At 41.9% G+C, this 21,060-nt stretch overlaps 1 protein-coding gene across 5 annotated transcripts in view; it reads right to left on the bottom strand.

Moving 5' to 3' along the window:
* ZCCHC4 (zinc finger CCHC-type containing 4) overlaps nucleotides 1–8,512 on the bottom strand; it is a 51,588-nt gene extending 43,076 nt beyond the window's left edge. For all 5 annotated transcript variants that reach the window (XM_013061518.2, XM_013061519.2, XM_013061520.2 and 2 more), the window contains exons 1-3: nucleotides 8,364–8,512; nucleotides 7,462–7,580; nucleotides 6,590–6,672 (exon numbers count right to left, since the gene is read on the bottom strand). In XM_013061518.2, the coding sequence (XP_012916972.1) occupies nucleotides 6,590–6,672; nucleotides 7,462–7,580; nucleotides 8,364–8,490 (329 nt within the window). In that variant the 5' untranslated portion in view covers nucleotides 8,491–8,512. The remainder of the gene's footprint in view (nucleotides 1–6,589; nucleotides 6,673–7,461; nucleotides 7,581–8,363) is intronic.
* Nucleotides 8,513–21,060: the final 12,548 nt, after the last annotated feature.

Here is a 21,060-nt window from a genome sequence, read left to right as displayed (position 1 = left end):
CAGACAGGAGCATTTCTGAAAGCCCTGGGACGGATTTCTCTATGATGATGAAACCAATGGATTATGCTTCATCTGAATGTTCTTAAAGGACTCAGACATCTGAGTTTGCAGTTGAAGTAGTGATATGTACATAAATAAGCAAACAGCAGCTACAATAATAAAAAATCCCAGTCTATTATTAACTCCAAAAAACCCAAGAAGTTGTGTTGGAAAGAAAAAAACTTACTTTGATGTATTACACAGTTTAGCTCTGAGCAGCATGTAAGGGTTATAATAATGCAAACAATAAAATATGAATCTAACTAAAATTATGATATAACCATATACAAATGGGGTAGGAAAAAGGCATGGATTATGGGGAGGTGGAGGTGGAGGGGAGAGGGCAGGAGAAGAGAGAAAGAAAGATAAACCCTCAACTTCCACGGGACATAGATAATTCACAACTTGATTAATCAAGAAGTAGCAATATAAGCATGTTTTGTATTTCATAGACAGGAAGGTAAAATTCTAAACTAATTAGCCAGAAGAGCTGACTATAGTTGCTTCTGGGGAGGGGAAAATGCACAGGTGGAGACAGGGGTATTGATTGTTCTCTGCAAAGCTTCTATTTGTTTTTCAACTATTTGATTCCACTGCCACATACAGATTTCGGGTTTTTTTTTTACTGAAATTTAATTCATGAACCATATAATCACCCTTTTAAAGTATACAATTTAGTGATTTTTAGAATGCTCATGAAGTTGGGTAACCATCATCACAATCTCATTCCAGAACAATCTCATCACCTCAAAAAGAAACCCTGTACCCATCAGCAGTCACTCCCCTTTCCCTGACCCCCAGCCTCTAACAACCACTAATCTATTTTCTGTCTCAATAGATTTGCCTGTTTTGGATATTTCATGTAAGTGGAACCATATGATAGCCACACAGGATTTTGATTTAAAATTTTTGGTTAATATAGGACTTTTATTTAAAAAGCAAAAACCACTAGAGGATGAATTTTAGCCAAATAGGAGATCAATGAAGGAACTACAGCAATGGGGCCATCAGTAAGTACCAAATCCATTTAGCCACAGAATGAAAACAGAACAATATGGGTATTATAGTTACAATATAAAATATAAATAATATAAATCCAAATATAAGAGGTGGGGGAAGTCCCGGAAAAAGTGGGAGATGCTGTAAGTATACTGATTTTCTCATGTGTCAGAGTCAAAGGCCAAAAGATATTTAAAACAGAAAAATCAAGTAAAAGCTGTAAGCAATATTCAAAGGCATAAAGGTTATCCTTAAAATAAATAACCAAAACTGGATAGTCATTGTAGAGAAAGAGATCAGAAGATGAAATATAAGTTTATCATTTCTCATTTTTAGATGTATGAAGACAATCTAAAAAACAAAACATTTAAATAGAGCATAAAAAGCTACAAAGGCAATTATAAGAACAAAAACAAAAACAAAGAAAAAAAGAAACAAATACTAAAAAAAGAAAAGATACACCACATAGTGAAAGAGCAAAGAGAAGCAAGGAAACCAGAAAGCATAAAATAATACAACAAAACCAAGATCAAGCACATCTGTTATATCCAGTCTGCGAATGAGCTAAATCTACCCATGAAAAGGAACCCTGATGGACCAGATCACAAAGCAAAATCCAACCATACCATTTCATCACTTCTAAGACGCACGTTTTCACATTTTATTTATTTATTTATTTATTTATTTATTTGATTTTTAAAGATTTTATTTATTTATTTGACAGAGAGAGATCACAAGTAGGCAGAGAGGCAGGCAGAGAGAAAGGAAGGGAAGCAGGCCCCCCGCTGAGCAGAGAGCCTGATGCAGGGGCTCGATCCCAGGACCCTGAGATCATGACCTGAGCCGAAGGCAGTGGCTTAACCCACTGAGCCACCCAGGCACCCCACGTTTTCACATTTTAGCATCCACAACACAGAGATAGGATATATAAAGCCATCAGCCAGACTGAGGTCATGAGGTAGGTGGGATGGTCCCCCAATGGCAAACCTGTCCCAGCCCTTCATGCTGTCATCTCTTCAACTCAGCACAGCAGACTGTTGGAACTACAAGCGAGGGTCACTGCCATCACCTACAATTTCAGTCCCAAAACACAAAGGTATCATACATGCAGTCAGGAACCACAATTGAGCAACAGAGTGTACGTTTGATATTAGGGAAGCAAATACTCATCCTTGAAAGAATGACAACAATCAAGGGCTTTACAGGAAAAAAGAGAGGGAAGATCCCCATAGACAGAACTGTGTCAGGTTCTGTTACTTAAACACAATCAGAAGGACTGCCTAGCCCTCACCTCGTGATACCCACTGAGGGCAGGAGAAGCTTTCATCTCAGGAAGAGATGAAAGACAGTTTGAAACCATGAAGGACCGGGGTATAATTTGCTCATATGCGGGACTGTCTGACAGCGCTTAGTTCTCCAAGTTTAATCGCTTTTAAACAAAGGGGGAAAAATACTGTTAAATGAACCTCCACTTATATATCTTTGTGCCTTGTCAAAACTGTTCCTCAGAAAGCTTTCCTGCTAGTTTATTAACCTTTTCCTGACAAAAGATAAATAGAGATCTCGTGCATACTTCTATTCAAAATCACATCACAATCATTCAAGTACACTGCTTTACATTTTGCACTCAGAAACAAGCCTTTTTCGAAGTATGGGAGGAAGAACATGCGAGTGGAAGGCTGAGGCTTACTCAGCGTCACCTCCTCACTGTCCTTTCTGCACAGACCCGGGGTGGGCAGAAGAAATCCAGTCTGCCGCAGGGCTCAGCATGATTCACAATTTGCAGGCTAGCATTTTGAAATGTCATTTTTATTGATCTCCATTTGATGTTCCATTTGCCTTTCCTAGAGTAGACGAATTATGTTTATGGCATTTCCCTAATAGCAGACCTTGAAAATCTGAGTTTAAATGAGCTCTGAAAACACATAACCAAATGAAATATCAACTAAACAAAACTCTATAGATGCACATAAATTAATACTTATTTTAGCAATAAAATAGATCTTCTCTAAGACTTCATAGGTCACAATAAGGTGCCAACATACTACATAATAGAATAACATTCCAGGGCATAACAGGCAGCTAACAACTATAAGGAAAGTCAAATCTCAGACACAAAAGGTAAATCTGTCAACTGAACACATGTAATATAAAGCATGGTTCAAAGAGTGAGATTAAAGAAACGAATTATCAAATCCTGTTCTGTAGCACCTAGACATCTGTGGAGCAGTCCCAGCTCTGTCATAAAAATCAAGTAACACGGGCCCATTAATCTTGCTCGCTACCATAATTCCTTTCTAACAATTTGGAAGAGAAATTATCAGTGAAAAGCTATTGTGACTCCACAGTGACAGATGAAGGCTTGCATTATAGAAGAGAAATCATGTTTAAATGCATTTTAATACTTTCAAATGGACTACTTATTTCATAATATAATTTATAAATGAGTTGTAGAAAGTTAACTTTGAAAACAGTACAGTAACAATACACCATTCTTAGGTTCCTTTACACACAAGGATGAACAGCTAATCTCAATTCTCTCATCTAAGAGAATAGGTAACTTAATAACATGGAGTAAGTTCGTTAGGTAACTTAATAACATGGAGTAAGTCCGTTAAAAAGCCAAAAGTTTAAATTTTTAGAGGAATGACTGATTTTAAATGTTTTACTCCACAGAAAGCCCCTAAGCAAGCATGACAGCATCAATCACGGGGGGGGGCAGCAAAATCAGTGATACTACCTGTCAAAAACCTTCAACTTCTCCCAATCCTCCAAGACCTGTTCAAGTCCCGTGTCGCTAAACTGTACTGATCAGCGATGGCACAAGGAGCAGCATGGTTGCTGACCTTCTAGAGCACTCGGTTTTTCTTAGAACTATTTTCTATGTTTAGCATATTCTTCTTAGCACTGCATTATCTGTACATATCTCAAGTCCACTACTAGCAGTTTAAGTTCTTTTTGAGTCCTCAAAGAATGAATACATGGATGGAAGGAAGGGAGGAAGGAAGGAAGGAAGCAAGCAAGCCTGGGTAACAAAATCCAAGGTTAATGGGTTACAGATGATTTAAAATGATGATTTAAAATATTAAGATATGCTCTCAAGAATCAAGACTAGATTAGAGATGAGAGTATGACCTCCAAGAAATAAACTTTTGAAAATTCTTTAATATTTCACATGTTAGCAAGTTTTTTTTTCTAATTAACATGAAATATGAATTTCCAAAATTATTCCAAAAAAACACACCCTGGCACTACAAAGACAGAACAGTGGTTTAGCTCCAGACTAAAATTTGGTTACACAAGGAAACAAGATCACCTAGATTTCTTATAGAGTTTAATTAAATCAATATCCTTAAGTCATAACATAGAAACAGGCTTATCAGATAAAATCCATAACAGAGTACAGGAGACTATGCATGCATTAAGGCAATGACCTTGTCAAACAAATAAACTTTGGTACAGGTAAAAAAAAAAAATCAGGAGAAAATACTACAAAATGAACAAAGTAATGGGTTCAAAAGGAGAAACCACCGGTGACGTTTTTCTGCTTTCTACTTTCTGCATCTTTGATATTCCATTTTATGTCATTATGATAATCTCATTATATCTCTATATAACTCACATTTTAACTTCTTAACTCTCCTTAAATCATTACACATCATATGTTAATTACTATCTGCTTTTATGTTTAAAAATAACATTTTAGAATCAGAGGCATAAGTCGGAGTCACTGCTAAGTCATTTTAGCAGTAAGAGCTTAATGAAGTCACTCAACTTCTCCAGGCCTCAATTTTCTCATCTAAGTAAACTACCTTAGCAAGATTAAGTAATTCTCATGTCAAACACAGCACACTAGCCAGCTCACAGTAGTGCTAAATTTACAATTCCCTTGTAAATATGTTTTGTTGTTGACTGGATTTCCATGTATTAAGTAGTTATCACTGATTAAGTACTCTGGTTAGGAGTGATCGAGTTATCTTAAGAAACAGCCTACTCCATCAAAAGACTTCAAAATGTAAAAAGTTCAAGAAGGTATTTTTAATAGAGCCCAATTCTCCTTTCCACTTAACATAGAAAAGACCTCAGAATCCTTCTGAACACGGCAGCCCAGGTAACCAAAGGAGTTGCCTTGAGAGGAAAAACCTCCAGCAACCCAAACCCGGGGCTTCTTAAGGAGCCTCTCCCAGCATACACAAATAAGGCCTATGACATAGGAAGAGGTGGCTTTTCACACGTCTCCAAAGAGATAAATCTAGGATTCAACTCCCAGCCACCCAATAAAACACTTCAACAATGTAGCTTTTTAAAAAGTGATGTTCACAGCATTCAAAAAATGTTTTAGTTTTATGAGTATTTCAAAAAAGAAATAGTATGGTAAATCTTCCTAACAGTGGATATAACAATGGATTCCTAGCTATATTACCAAAAAGCAAAGAAAACAAAAGCAAAAATCTGATAAATTGGGACTTCATCAAATTTAAAAACTCCGGTGCATCAAAGAACATCATCAAGAAAGTGAAAAGGCAATCTACAGAACAGGAGAGAGCTTCTACAAATCTTGCATCTGTTAAGGGCATAAATCCCTTAACATATAAAGAACTTCCATGACTCAACAACAAAAATGACAATCCTATTAAAAATGAACAAAGGACTTGAACAGACATTTCTCCAAAGAAGATACACAAATGGCCAATAAGCACACAAAGATAATCAAGATCATTACTCATCAGGGACCCAAAATTCAACACCACAATGACATATCACTTCACAACTACTAAGATAATAAAAAAAAAAAAAACAGAAAATAGTAAGTGTTGACAAGGATACGGAGAAAGTGGAACCCTGGTACGTTGCTGGTGGGACATGTAAAATGGTGCAGCCAATGTGGAAAAGAGTTTGGTGGTTCCCCAAAAAACTACACACAGAATTACAATATGATCCAATAATCACACTCCTAGATATGTACGCAAAAGAACTGAAGACAAAGACTCAAACAGATATTTGCCTGACAGTGTTCACTGGAGCATTATTCACAACAACCAAAAGGGGAAAAACAACCCAAGTGTTCACTGATGGATGAACAGATCAAAATGTGGTGTATGTGTATATAATGGAATATTATTCAGCCATAAAAAGAGGAGGTTCTGACTCATATTACAAGATGGAAGAACCCTGAAAACGTGTTAATAAGGCAGGCATAAAAGGGCAAATATTTTATTACACTTACATGAGGAAGCTAGAATAGTCAAATCCACAGAGTATAAAAGAGGTTACCAGGGTTTGGGAGGAATTGGAATGAGGAGTCAATGCTTAATAATAACAGAGTTTCTGTTTGGAGTGATGAAAAGGTTTTGGAAATAGGTAATGGTGAAAATTGCACAACATTGTGGACATAATTAACACCACTGAACTGTATACTTAAAATTATTAAAATGACAAATTTTACATCATATATATTTTACCACAATAAATTTTTTAAATGAAAGTAAATGCAAAGATACAGGGAAAAAGAAAACAAAAACAATAAATAAAAATGATAACACATCAGCACCTTTCCACACACTGCGTTCGGGAGAGAGGAGGCTGGCATTTTTGGTTATGAGCTTCTCGGGCAGCAAGTCTGGCTCCTGACAACTGAAAAGGAATAAAAACACCATTTAATAAACTATCAAACTTGCTACCATCCTAGAAAAACTGGTTTTGCATGCTAACATTAAAAAGCCAATTAAAGCAGCTCAATGTTGTAAACAAGCATCTGTTTCAGGGGAAAATAAAAACAGAACACATTAAACTGGGAAAGTTCTAGAGTACTATGAAGCAATACCTAACATATTAAAGCACTGCGAGATTATCTCACACATGGTGATTTTAACAGGTGTGCAGAAGTGGTAAACAAGACTGTTTTCCAATAAATCTAAGACAGCTGAAATTTTTCTAGGCAAAACTTTCCGAAACTCTAATTAGAGCTGAGTCCAAGAGGATACCAAGCTCACAGCCAAATCTCTAAGTGCCTTCATTGGTTATACAGTAGCTGTATAAAGGATGTTCAATGCAAATGTTTAAAAAAAAAAAATGTTTTTCTAAAACACTGCCTAGAATGATCACAACCTAAACTCTATATGGAGAAATCTGTATTTGCAAATAAATAAATAAATGATCACCCAACCAGTACTGATACCTCATTGTCTTAAAAACGAATGGTATTTGAGACAGTTTACAACATCAGTACTCAGAGTAGATTAAGTTTAGAGTAAGCATAAACTCCAATCTCTCAAACCAAAAACAATAGTATCTTCAATTATCTAAAGAGATTTATCTGATTTAATGCTCAAGTTGCATGTTTTTATTGGTTTAGACCAATGTTCTCAAATTGTCACATACTTCAAATTTTTTTTTTTAAATATGCTTAAGAAGTTGATATACCTTTTCATCTTCCCACTGAAAAAAATTGCAGTCTTTTCTATCTCTACAGGCTGAGCAGGCATAGAATCTCCGTGTTTCTTCTTTCCCTTGGTTCACCTTTACAAACAGAAGAGTGGGTCCTAGTTCCAGAATGGGGGGGAAAAAAATGTAAAACTAGAGTCATCTACATCAAGTACCTAGTTTTCACCACCCTTAAATAAAACTTGATTTGGTTTTATGCACAAGATGTCATAATTAAGCCCACCACTCCATTTAATTACTTTTTTAACCTATTATATTTAGGCACTGATCACTTGAGATGTAACTCTTGAAAACTAGTCTCTGCAGAAAGAAAACGCCGTTGTTGCTGTCTACGTGGTGAATGATCCGGTATTGAGACTAAAATCTGGAAGGGATCCAGAGAACGGAGCACTTTGCCACTTCCATCCAATTATCATTTCGGTGAAAATCTGGGCTTTTGGAGTTGGACACATCCTCTCTACACAAATTACAGAAAAACTAGGTCTGGTTTCTGAGCAATTCATGCTATCCTTCTTCCTAACTTTTTAAAATAAAAGGATAGCAAAACAACCAATGAAATCCCCCAAATACCTGACAACGGATTCACTCAGTAACATGCATCGCCTTTGCCTAGCTCGCCTCTTCCCATGAGGGGAAAAATAAAATGTAACAGCCGCGAAGCCAAAACCACCACAGTGAGGACTTTCTATGACAGTTTCTTAAGGAAAGTGAAAACACTACGTCCCCGGGAAAGAGCATTTTTCGGCATCACCTGTGGTGAAAAGAGAGGAAGGTAAAAATCTGGGAAAACAGTGTGGGGCCCCTGAGAAGCCCAAAGCATCTTCAGGCTAACCTCCGCCCTTCGCGCCGGACCGCTCGGCTGAACCCAGACGCACACCCACCGTGAGGGCACAACGGGGCGGGGGTGGCGGGATCGGAAGGAAATACCACCTCCACTCCCGAGCTTCCCTGACGACCCGCGATCCCCTCTGCCTCTACTGTTCCCAGCCACTCCCTGGGTGCCGCCATCTTCCCGCCACCGTCCCGAAAGTCTCAGTCCTACCGAGGAGGCTGAGAAAGAGTGCCGCCGTGCCCCGCGAGGACTCACAGCGCCCCCATGCGCCTTGGAGGAACTGAGCCCCGAAAAAGCAGTCCCTTCTGCCCACGCTTCCCCTAAGGGATCCCTCCCTGGTGGACCCGCAGGGGTAGGGGTTTGGGGAGAAGTGGGCGGGGGTTGGGGGGTTGCCGGCAATTTACTGGACCTGTGCAATAAGTTCACCTATCTTCTGCTTTACCCTCAGCACCTCTAGCACCCTCCTCTCATAAGAATACAGCCTAAAGATGAGATTACTGGAGCAAAGATTTGGTGGGGTTTTCAGACCGAAAGTCAGCATCACCACCACCAGCACCTGACAACAGAAATGACTGCCACAACCCCGTTTGAGGAAAAAATCCTCTTCTTTTTTTTTCCCGCCAAAGTCAGAGTCACACTGTCCTCTTCTACCTCTTGCGCAATGCTTCCCGTTGCATGTTGTAGTTGCGTATCCATCGACATTTATACATCAGAAAGAAAGAAGACTGTCCCTCTTTGCATAAGACGCGATTGTCTATATAGAAAATGCCAAGGGGTCTGCAAAAATAATTCCAGCTGAAATTGAGTTCAGCAAGGTTGCAAGATACCAGATAAACAAACACACAAAAACCAATCATACCTCTGTGTACTAAGAATGATCCCATGAACACCCAAACTAGAAATAAAACACAACTGCTCAGATAAATGAAATGCTTAGGTGTAAATCAAACAAAATATGTACAGGACTTGTATGCAGAACACAACAAAATGCTAATGAAAAAAATCAACGCTCTGAATAAACACAGAGACCGTTACTACAACTCAACATAGTGAAGATATCAGTTCTCCCCAGGTTTAGTGCCTATACAAGTTTAATACAATTTCAGGGGTGCCTGGGTGACTTAGTTGGTTAAGCGTCTGCCTTTGGCTCAGATCCTGATTCCAGGGTCCTGGGCTCCAGCCCTGCGTTGGTCCTCCTGCTCTGCAGAAAGCCTGCTTCTTCCTCTCCCTCAGCCCCTCCCCCCATCCAGCTAATTCTCTCTCTCTCTTTCTCTCTCTCTCTCAAGTAATTAAGTAAAATCTTCAGAAACAAAAAGTTTAACACAATTTCTATCAGAATCCCAGCCAGATTTTTGTGGATAAAAATGATATTCTGAAATTCATAGGAAAAGCAAGGGAACTAGAAGAGCTACAGGAACTTTGAAAAATATTAAAGTAGGAGGAATCAGTCTAACCAATTTCAAGACATGATAGTATACACACACCTACATGCACAGAGTTGTAGATGGACTAGTCAAATGTCTCTTACAGTACTGAAGAATTGATTTACACACCCATGGTAACATCACACACTTACACTCTGTGGAGTCTTAATGTAGAAACACTGCATTTTTCCATGCACATTTCATCTAGTAGTTTCACTTAAATCCTTCACCTTCACCTGTAGTATCTGGTCTTTGATGTAATAAGGGCCCTATTCAAACTGCCCAGCACAAGTTGCCAGAGCACCTTATCTGCACGAGCTCGTCATCTGGATAGAAAACTCTAGATCTAGCTATGTTGATACTTTGGGAATTTTTATCTCAAGACTTAACTACACATTCTCATTACCATTAACACTTCTATTTTAAAAAATTTCTTGGGGCACTTGGGTGGCTCAGTCTTAAGCATGTGCCTTCAACTCAGATCATGCTCTGCATAGGGCTCCCTGCTCAGTGAAGAATCTGCTTCTCCCTCTGCCTCTGTGATCTTTCTCACTCTTGCTCTCTCTCAAATAAATAAATAAAATCTTTAAAAATTTTTCTTATAGGTACAGATTTGTGATCATTAAAAGAGTTCTTTACAGAATTTGCAGTTGAGTTCATGAAGTCATACCACCAAAAATTGTCACTGCATCTATATTTTCTGATCCCGTCTTAAACAACTCTGATGCTGTGGGGTGACTTAGAGAGGCAGACCAAACCAGCATGGAATTGCAGCCTTGACAGGTCACCTTCCCCAAACAGTAAGAGCATGGCAAGAGTTGACCCAAAGAAGGAAAATGAGAGAGTACTCCTTAGTGGGAGATAATTTGACAGTTTCAAAAATAAGGCAGTTCCCTCTTTTCAATTTTGGGAAGGAAAAAAGAAAAAACCTCACCTTAGATTCAGACATATATGGTAAAATTCATGTTCTCTGAATATTTGCTGAGAGGGGCATAGAGAGGGGCTCACTACAGTAAGTTGGGAATGTTTCTTTTTATTGTCTATGTGTGCAGGAAAATCCTTGAGCAGAAGGAAGCTGAAGGATGTCAGCAGGATGCTCAAAAGAAACGAGGGGCAGAGCTGGAAACGGGTCCTCTGAGGCCAGAGCGTGGAGACAGACTTGGGTGCACGCCTTCATACACAGCCGACTCTCCCACATCACTAAGATGGGCGCAGACTCGGCAATTCCCCCACCGGAGGATGAGGATGAGGTCCCCCACAGGGACCAGGAAGGCACGCTCCTTACTTTGTTAATGGGGCAGAAGGACTTCCACCCTCAAATCTACTACAGAGAAAATGGTTCGTGCCTGAGGAACATTTTCTAAGTAATGCCTGAGTGACTTCTCTGTGTTCTCTGTAATCAACCCCTCAGTTTCCCTTTGAAAATCCAACTCTTCCCAATTTTAGCCCATGTAGTGGGAGAAATGCAAAGGACCAGAGGGGCTGGCTTGGATTCGGGCAGATGACTGGGGGCTGCTGCTGGAAAGCTTGGGAAAGAAACTACAAGGGTTACATTTTGTCATCTTAGTGGCATCTGTCATGTTGACTGTTCATGTGTCACACACGTTCAGCCTTCCCACCTTGTCTGGGACAGGAGACTGGCTTGTCTAGGGTTGCCTTGGCGGAAGTAATTCATCTCTGCCCCATGTGTCTCTCATCCCCCTCCTGGAACCAGAGGGCCAGCCTGGACATGTTTTCATATGGGAATGGCTGGAGCACAAGAGTTAAGAGAAAGGGACAAGCATCTGGAGACCTAGGCTTGGAGCTGCCCCTGTCACTTCCGCCATATGCTTTTGGGTCAGGCGAGTCATGTGCCCAAGCCTGGTGAACCTCGCAAAGGGCATGGGTCAGAAGGGGGTGATGAAGTGGAGCAGGCAGCACAATCCATCCCTGAAGCACTTTCCACAGCAGCAACCACGGGCCTTTTCTATTTGCGGTAGTTATGGTTGCTGCAGTTTCCCACCACTCAAGGAGCCCCTGCCTTGGCAGAAAAGCCAGAGCAGAACTAGGAAATGGGAATGTGTGAGGATACCATGTGAGCACCTAGATCCAGCCATGCCTGAAGTTTTCAGTTATAGGGGTCTTAAGTTCCTTTGTCTCCTTAAGCCAGATTGAGATGCAGTTGGTTCCATCAACCACACCCAAGAATGCCAACTCCATGGCTCTATGGCTACGGCCATAACGTGGGATGGATGTATCATGTATTAATACACCTTGAAACCCTTTACCAGTCAAGACCAACGAACCCTTCTCTCCTCTCTCCCCGCCACTCCCCCTGTCAGTCTGCCTGCCCTTCTCCCTATCTATCTCTTCTAGCCTTTGTCATGGAACCCTGTCCCCGACCTGCTCTTCTTCTTGCTTCCCCAAAGCAAGAACATATGCCTGATTTATTATTGTTATTATTATTATTATTATTAAGTAAGCTCTACACCAACTCAGGACCCTGATAGCAAGAGTCTCATGCTCCACCAACACAGCCAGCTAGGCGCCCCATGGACCTACTTCTTTTTAAAGGGAAAGCTGCCAGGGGAGACCACCAAAAATGAAGGAAATCTACAGACTTTACCTTGGCTGTCTCTGCTCTCTGGTTATGGATCCTAACTTCCCTGCTCACAGGGTCAGTGCTATGGATTGAATTGTGTCCCTCTCCCCCCACCGCCAACCCCCCACCAAATTGATATGTTGGAACTCTAAACCACCAGTGTTATGATATGGGACTTTTGGGATATAATTAGGTAGATGAAGTCCTGAGAGTGAGCCCCCAGATAGGACTGGTCTCCTTACAAGAAAAGGATGAGACATCAGAGTTTCTTTGCCCTCTCCTTCTTTACCTCTCTCCCTCCCTCTTCTTCTCTCCCTCTCCCTCTCCTCCTCTCTCTTTCTTTCTCTGCCCTGTGAGAACACAGCAAGGAACAGATCACCCACTGGCCAGGAAGCAGGCTCTCACCAGGGACTGAATCTGTTGGCACCTTATCTTGGGCTTCTCATCCTCTAGAACTGTGAGAAATAACTTTCTGCTACTTATGCCACAGAGCTGGGATTTTGCTGTGGCTGCCCTTGACCAAGACAGTCATGCATACCCTTGACTTTCCCTCTCTTGCTTTGATTCCTAAGGGGAAAGCTCACCAACCCTCTCCCCACCCCCTGAGAAGCCTGCATTCTGACAACCTGGCTGGGGAAGGACCTGGATCCGAAGGTACTTGGCGTGGTTTTCCTCGGATCTTTGAAAAACAGCAACACTCTGAACTGAACATACTGAAAGTAAGGACATTTGGGTAAGCTACTGAGACTTGCTGGTCATTTCTGAGGTGCCTGGCTTGGCCAGCATCCTGGGGCCAGACAGAGAGGAGCCCCCCCAGGGGAAGAGACCTCAGAGAAAAACAGAGACAAGGAGCCCCTGGGAAGCACTCCAGGGGCTCTGAAGGGGCTTTGCCAACTCGTCTCCTCCTGCCTCTGCTTGCCCCTCTAGCATGAGAGCTGAGAACAAGGGACAGAAGAGAATCTGTGTTTATATGCATGACAGGGACTGTTGCTGGGAACACAGAGAAATGAAACTTAAGGCGTGCCTGGGTGGTTCAGTTGGTTAAGCATCTGTCTTAAGCCCAGGTCATGATCTCAGAGTCCTGCCTGAGATGGAGCCTTGTGTGCAGCTCCCTGCTCAGCTGGAAGTCTGCATCTCCCTCTCCCTCTGCTGCTCCCCCTGCTTGTGCTCTTTTGCTCACCCCCTCTCTCTCTCTCTTAAATACATAAAACCCTTAAAAAAAAAAAAGAAAGAAATGAAACTTAAAAATAAATAAATCTATGAAAATCAAAGTTCCATGGGTAGTGGGTTAAGTAGGACTCCCCCCAAATATTTACACCCACCTAGAACCTGGGAATGTGACCTCGAAATAGGGTCTTTGCAGATGTAATGGGTTAAGGACAGAGGTGAGGTCCTACTGGCTTCCAGGAGCCCTAAATCTGACAAGAGTGTCCTTATGAGGAGTGGAGAGGACACAGAGAGACATGCAGAGAAAGCCAGGTGAAGACTGAGGGAGGCACAGATGGGAGCCCTGCAGCCACCAGACAGGTGAACCCTAGGGTTGCTAGAATCTAGGAAGAGGCAGGAAGGGATCGAACCCAGAGCCTTGGGAGTAGCATAGTGCTGCTCACGGCTCCAAAGCAGCAAATACATTTCCATGTTGTTGTAAGTCCCCCAGTATGAGGCATTTTTTTAGGGCAGCCCTAGGAAACTAACACACCTGGTCTGGTGCTTTAAGTCCTCCTCCCAGAAATCCCAGCTCTGCCATTTATCTTCCCAGTGACCTTGGGAAGGTCACTACCTGAACATCCTCCTGAAAAATAACCATGTCCTCCACTGTAAAAATAACCGTGACTGCTATCAAGGACTAGGCGAGTTGGAGGACACGACAAAAGAACACAGAGGACTCTGTCAACTGCCCAGTGATATGTACACATTAGTTATTACACTCTTCCTTTAGGGCTATGCCCCAAGGTTTGAGGAAGCCTCTGTAAAGAAGAAAATTCTATGTATTCCAGATCATTGGACATAGCAGAACCCAGGTGAGATTATAAGAAGGCCGATTTAAGCTAAAAAGGAACATAGAATTCCTGCATGTGGACCCTGGGTTGCAGATTCTTTTGCAAGTGATCTTTGGAAGAAAAAACCTGTAAAGAAGTGAGGGGAGCTGGAAAGGGCAGGGGTAGAGCCAAGGCAGAGATGTCATTGCAGTCTGAGTTGATCCTCAGCCTTATGCACAGAGAGCTCTGATGCATGACCAGCCCTGCAGCGTTGCCTTTCAGGGGAGCTCTACTGTACCTCACCATCATTCATTTCTAACCTCAGACTAAGCAGATGTCCTCTGTAAGACCCTTAAAGGAACTGACTCCACTGGGAGATTTATCAGCTTATTCTTCACCCCTTTTCCTTCCTTCTGGTGGAATGCAGATGTGATGATTGAAGCTCAGCAGCCATTTTGGGCCTTGAGGTAAACTCGAGACAGAAGGCAAAAAGATAGGAGGAATTGGTCTAACTACATTTCTTGTATGTGAGAATAAACCCTCATCTATTCAAGCCACTTTTGTTTTGTTTTTTTGTTTTGTTTTGTTTTGTTTTTAAGATTTTATTTAGCCCCAAGCCCCCAAGATTAGGTTGTTTGCTCCTTCTAGGTGCTCCTGAAGCAGCCCAAATGTACCTCAGTGTTTTAATTATCACCCCACATTAAAAATTGCCCAATTGCTGGCTTATGTTTCCCTCCATGCTGTAAGCCCTTTGACAGCAATGGTTGTATATGATTCTTCTATCCACGATGCTGACACGTAACAGACATTTAATACATATTTATTGATTAAATGACAACTAAAATCAGACACAGAAGGGACCATTGAGTCACTTCATCTAGTGATTCCAACAAGGGCAATGCCACCTCCCAGGGAACATTTTGGAAATATGCAGAGGTGTTTTGGTTATCACAGGGTTTGGGGGTGCCCTACTAGAATTTGTGGGTAAGGGTTAGGTGCCAAATGATCTGTAACAGCTGGGACAGTCCTATTCCAGGAAGAATGAATTCCAATAAATCTTGCACAACGTTTTTTGTTTTTTTTTTAGGATCTGGAAAGACACTTATGTAGGTTAATAACCTGCTTCTACTTATTTGAACCTAGACTCTTAACTTTGATTTACACAAACACAAAATATTTTTGTACAATTTTAACGTACCAGAATACACCAGGAATGCAACTGCTGTGCATATAAAGGAGAAATTATACTTTGCTTCTGTCTGGGTAGAAAAAAAGAATCGTGCACCATTGTGGAAAAAATGCATGAGAGCAACACGGCTCATGTTATCTGAGTGCCCCCCACCCAAATCTCCTCTTTATTTGCCTTTATAGCTGTCACAGTCACCATATTCTATCTGCCAGCAATTTCTGGGGTACAAGCCAGTCCAAAACAAAGTGGCAGAAAACAGCAGTCATTCTCCCCCATGCATCTCAGGTTGGCTGGGGTTTGGCCAATCTAGGCTGGGCTCAGCTGGGCGGTTCTGCTTCAAACTCGGTCTGCTGGGCCAGCAGATAGCTGAGAGGAGCTCTTCTTATGACCAGGGCAGAAGTACAAGAGGGCAAGTCCCACTGCATGACATGTTTCAAGCCTTATTTCAGTCTTGTCTGCTTTTTTTTTTTTTTTAATTTTTTATTTTTTATAAACATATATTTTTATCCCCAGGGGTACAAGTCTGTGAATTACCAGGTTTACACACTTCACAGCACTCACCAAAGCACATACCCTCCCCAATGTCCATAATCCCACCCCGTTCTCCCAAACCCCCTCCCCCCAGCAACCCTCAGTTTGTTTTGTGAGATTAAGAGTCACTTATGGTTTGTCTCCAGTCTTGTCTGCTTTTATGCCAGTTGGCCAAAGCAGGCCACGTTGGCAAGCCCAAAAATCAAAGGCTGGAAAATAAAAGTATTCTGCCCTGGAGGTGGAGGGATAGAGTGAATATTTTGGAGCAAAAGAATTGAATCCACCTTAGAGGAGTGATCCTACACTCATCTCCTAACTTAGCACTGATTTTAAAATGTCCTGTATAGGGTCACCTGGGTAGCTCAGTTAGTTGGGCATCTGCCTTTGGCTTGGGCCCTGATCCCAGGGTTCTGGGATCGAGTTCCACATTGGGCTCTCTGCTCAGTAGGGAGCCTGCTTCTCCCTCTCTTTCTGTCCCTACCCTCAACCCCCACTTGTGCATGCTCTCTCTCTCATGGTCTCTGCCTCACATAAAGTCTTTAAAAAATGTCCTTATAAGTAAAAAATTCAGTTTTGCCTTACTTTTCTTAAATCCAAGTGTCCTCATTATAAGAGAGCACATGCCTCTGACTACTTTGTTATATTGTAACAAGGAACTCATGCTAAGTATTTACATAGGAAACACATGCTTTATTATAAGTAACTCCCCTCTTATTTTAAAATATTTTACAGACGTGCCTCAGTGGCTCATTCAGTTAGGTGTCTGACTCTTTTTTTCTTTTTAAGATTTTTATTTATTTGTCAGAGAGAGAAAGAACACAAGCTAGGGGAGAGGCAGGCTCCCCACTGAGCAAGGAGCTTGACTTGGGACTCAATCCCAGGACCCGGGGGAGCACAACCCAAGCTGAAGGCAGATGCTTAACTGACTGAGCCACCCAGGCATCCCAGGTGTCTGACTCTTGATCTCAGCTCAGGTCTTGACCTCAAGGTCGTGAGTTCAAGTTCCATGTTGGGCTCTGCAGTGGGTATGAAGCCTACTTAAAATAAAAAAAGAAAGAAAAAAATTTATATTTTATTTAAAAGTGGGCCCTTAGGTAGATTATATTATGTATGAATTTTGTTTCACAAGAACCAGGGGCATCTATGAAGCCTTCCTTACAGAGAGAGGACAAAGGGAAAAGGTTGGGACCACAGAGGTGATGCAATATTGTCCAGGCGGGTGAAGGGCAGACACTCCAGCTGAGTCACAAAGACCTTCCTTCGAATCCTGCCAGATGATCTACAAATGAATTATGTAAGCTCAGGCAGGCTGTTTAACATTTCTGAGGCTTTCTCAGATGTACTGTGGGGATAATAATACAAGTCTTCCAGCTTGCAGAAAGAATGGGATGAGATCATGCATGGGACAGTCAGGATCCTGGCGGGAAACAGAGGACATACTCCAGGAGGGAGGTGGAGGTGGAGGGGAGTTTTATAAGGGGTCTGTTCACCAGCTTGGGGGCCGAGTTCCCTTCCTCTCCCCAGGGACTGTGCATTCTCTTAGAGCTATTAGCAGCAGGGAGCTGTTCCTGCCCCGGGTCTCTAGGGCAGAGGGGAGACATGTAAGGGGCAGCTTTAAAAGAGCCATGACCTTCAGCGCAAGACCTCAGTCAACCATGACTAGCCTGCAGGGAAGAAGCTGGGGGGTAAATACTCCAACCTCACCCTCCTTCTTTGGGCCCTAGAGCTTTCATCTCTCAGTGGCTCCTACTGGCAAAAACCACCGGAGTTGAGATACCGGGGTGCCTGTTGACGGCATCCATGGAAGTCGGCCTGCCAGAGTGTAGCGCTGGAGCGGAAATGTGGAAATCAGACCTGGATGGACAATGAGAAGATGCCCAGCATGAAAAACACTCAACACAGCCCCTGGCAAGCTTTGTAGGTGGACTACAAGGACTTTATAAGTGGTAGTACTGTTAGAGGGACACTCACACGTACACACATACATGCATGAGAAACGCAAATACCTCCCCAAGTTATGAATAGAATCTCCACCTGAAGCTACCTGATCTTGGAGGGGAGGGAAAAAACTCTTTTTATTCTACCATCGTGGATGCTCCTGCTCACGTCCCATATATCAGACTAACAAAAGACCCTAGCACACTAGCAAGAGAAAAAACCAGCAGAAGTCCATTAGCAGGTGTGTTTAGCTTAGGCTGGGGAGCTCAGAGATAAGTATCTCAAAGGGCTGGTTGGAAATGGGGCTTAGATGGCAACTTCACAAAGGAACGGTGTATTTTTAGGACATGACAAGACAAAGGAAAAGGACTTTGAGCTTCTTAAACTGGGAAAAGGCAAGGTACATGGGAAACCTAATGGTAAGGAAGGGTCTAGAATTGTCTGCAGTGATTAGCTTCCCTCCTTGTAGGTGTGGGTTGGGGGAGGGGGTGGCATCTTTACATATTATGTCCTGTTTTTAGGCAAATATAGGGGGAATGCAGAGGGCTCTTCTTAAATCTGCATTCTTTCATTGCCTTCAGCTCAAAATCAGCCTTATGCCAAAGCTCCACATTTGGAAGTGGCCTATTCTGCTACCTTTCAACCTCTTCAAGTCCCAGTCAAAGGCTTTTTTTTCTTTTTTATGCATTCTTCTACAGATTGTGCCAAATTTCTGCATCAACAATGACAACTTGAATTCTCTGAGCCACCGGTGTTTGAAACTTAAAGATAATATCCGTCCTTGAAACATATCAAGGGGTCTGCTGTCCAGAAAAAACAAGCATCCTGTTAGCTAGAGATTCCAGGAACTATGCATTTCCAACTCCTCACATGCAGCACGGATAATAACTGTGCACAGAGATGTTAACTCGCTTAGAAACTATGCTAGGGGGCGGGGGGCACCTGGGTGGCTCAGTCCTTTAAGCATCCGCCTTCAGCTCAGGTCATGATCCCTGGGTACCGGGATTGAGCCCTGCATTCAGGCTCCCTGATCAGCAAGGAGCCTGCTTCTCCCTCTCCCACTGCCTGCTGCTCTCCCTACTTCTGCTCTCTCTCTCTGTCAAATAAATAAATACAATCTTTAAAAAAATATAAAAGGAAAAGGAAAGAAACTATTCTAAGGGCGGTAGTGACCTTGGTTTAAACCAGTACCTTGGTTTAAATACAGTTCCTGATTACCTTTGAGTAGTGCAATTTAAAACAAACACTTGAAGGATAGAATAGCTTTCTGGTTGGGTCCCAAAGCCACACCGAGATAAAAGGCAGTCTTATTTGTCCTGACAGGCATTCAGGCATAAGCATCTTTGAATCTGGTTAAACCAGTTCCCTGGCAGCCAAGGCATCAGCCCTGAATGTTTATACAACGGGGAGAAGCAGGGTTACCCTGCTTTTTCTGCTCTTCCCTCAAGCCTCTGTAGTTTCAGAAGCCTGAACTGTCAGGTGGGAATTGTGTAATGGAGCTGAGGCACAGACAGGCTTCGTGGAGTCAAAGGAAAAATGAACACATCTCTTTGTATACAAAGTAGCCTTGCTGCTGCTTTTTGATTTCACATGCTTTCAATTTTTAGGGCTAAAAAACCCACAGGCTGAATGAAGCAGCAGCTATGGACGGCCATGTTTGCATTTCACGGGCTGGAACCTGGCGTCAGGATTGGAAACAAATACCTTTTTTTTTTTTTTTTTTTTTAAGATTTTGTTTATTTATTTGACAAAATCACAAGTAGGCAGAGAGGCAAGCGGGAGGGGGGGGGGGGAAGCAGGCTCCCCGCCAAGCCGAGAGCACGATGTGGGTCTCAATCCCAGGACCTTGAGATCATGACCTGAACCAAAGGCAAAGGCTTTAACCCACTGAGCCATTCAGGCGCCCCAGAAACAAATACCTTTTGAGATGTCATTTCATTTATCAGAGGATCAGTTTTGGATAAATCTCTTCTATCCAGTGACCTCAGGTGCGTTTTCCTCTCAACCCCAAGTCAAGCCCATGTCACACACCATGAAAAGCTTTAAGATAGTCTTTTGATTCCAAATCTGTGGCTGATGCCCTCACAAAGATGTTTTCAAATCCATATATTTGCATGTGCACATACTCTCTTTATGCAATAGTCCAAACCCATAAACACAGACATAGTTTTATTTCATCTAAAGCAGAAAATCCAGAAATACTGTTAATATACACAGACAGATGCTTGGATAGAAACCCAATTTATAACTACCAGAATTTATTTTTCAATATTTGATGTATTTATTTGACAGAGAGAGCGCGCAAGCAGGAAGAGCAGGAGAGGGAGAAGCAGCCTCCCAGCTGAGCCAGGAGCCTGATGTGGGGCTCCATCCCAGGACCCAGAGATCATGACCTGAGCTGGAGGCAGATGCTTAAAGGACTGAACCACCCAGGCACCCCTAACTACCAGAATTTGTACCACACCTTTCACACACACACACAAAATATATCTTAAATGTCCTTGTTACAAACCCCTGAAGTCACCATTAGCTGATATATTTCACATGTGGCCAGAAGGCTGTTTTGGGGAGATTTCAAGTTCTATCCAAGGACACAGAGATAATAAGGGGCAGAACCAGGACTTAGATACAGGTCTATTCCAATTTAAAATTCTTAGTCAAAAGAGAATTGTGGCATGCTTTCCATTTATTGAAGATAAGCGATATTAGAACATAAGTAAGTTTAGAGTATTTTGAAATGACAAAAGTCAAATCTATTGCATTACTTGGTGTTAGAATAAAAACTCTAAAGCTTAAGGATTTACTTTCTCAAAGAACTCTTTACATGGATTTTGAAACAGGCTAAAAACTTACTGAATAAAATGATTCTGATTAATAATGCAGTTTGCTTAGATAAATTCATTTTTGTTATATACTTTCACTGTTCAATCCATGAGCCCACTTAATATTTAGGGATCTTCCTATGAAAAGCACTGAATAATAGCAAAATAGCTCACAGCAAAGAATGACAGCTCACAAAAGTGAAATACAGCTTTGTTGTAAGCTAAGAATTTTATTCTTGAGATTTTAGGCTTAATGAATATCATTCATGACAATATTCTTTT

This window comes from Mustela putorius, unplaced genomic scaffold, assembly GCF_011764305.1.
Source record: "Mustela putorius furo isolate JIRA1106 unplaced genomic scaffold, ASM1176430v1.1 tig00000083_pilon_pilon_pilon, whole genome shotgun sequence".
Classification (NCBI taxonomy): Eukaryota; Metazoa; Chordata; class Mammalia; order Carnivora; family Mustelidae; genus Mustela; species Mustela putorius.
This window is presented reverse-complemented; position numbering and strand designations above follow the sequence as displayed.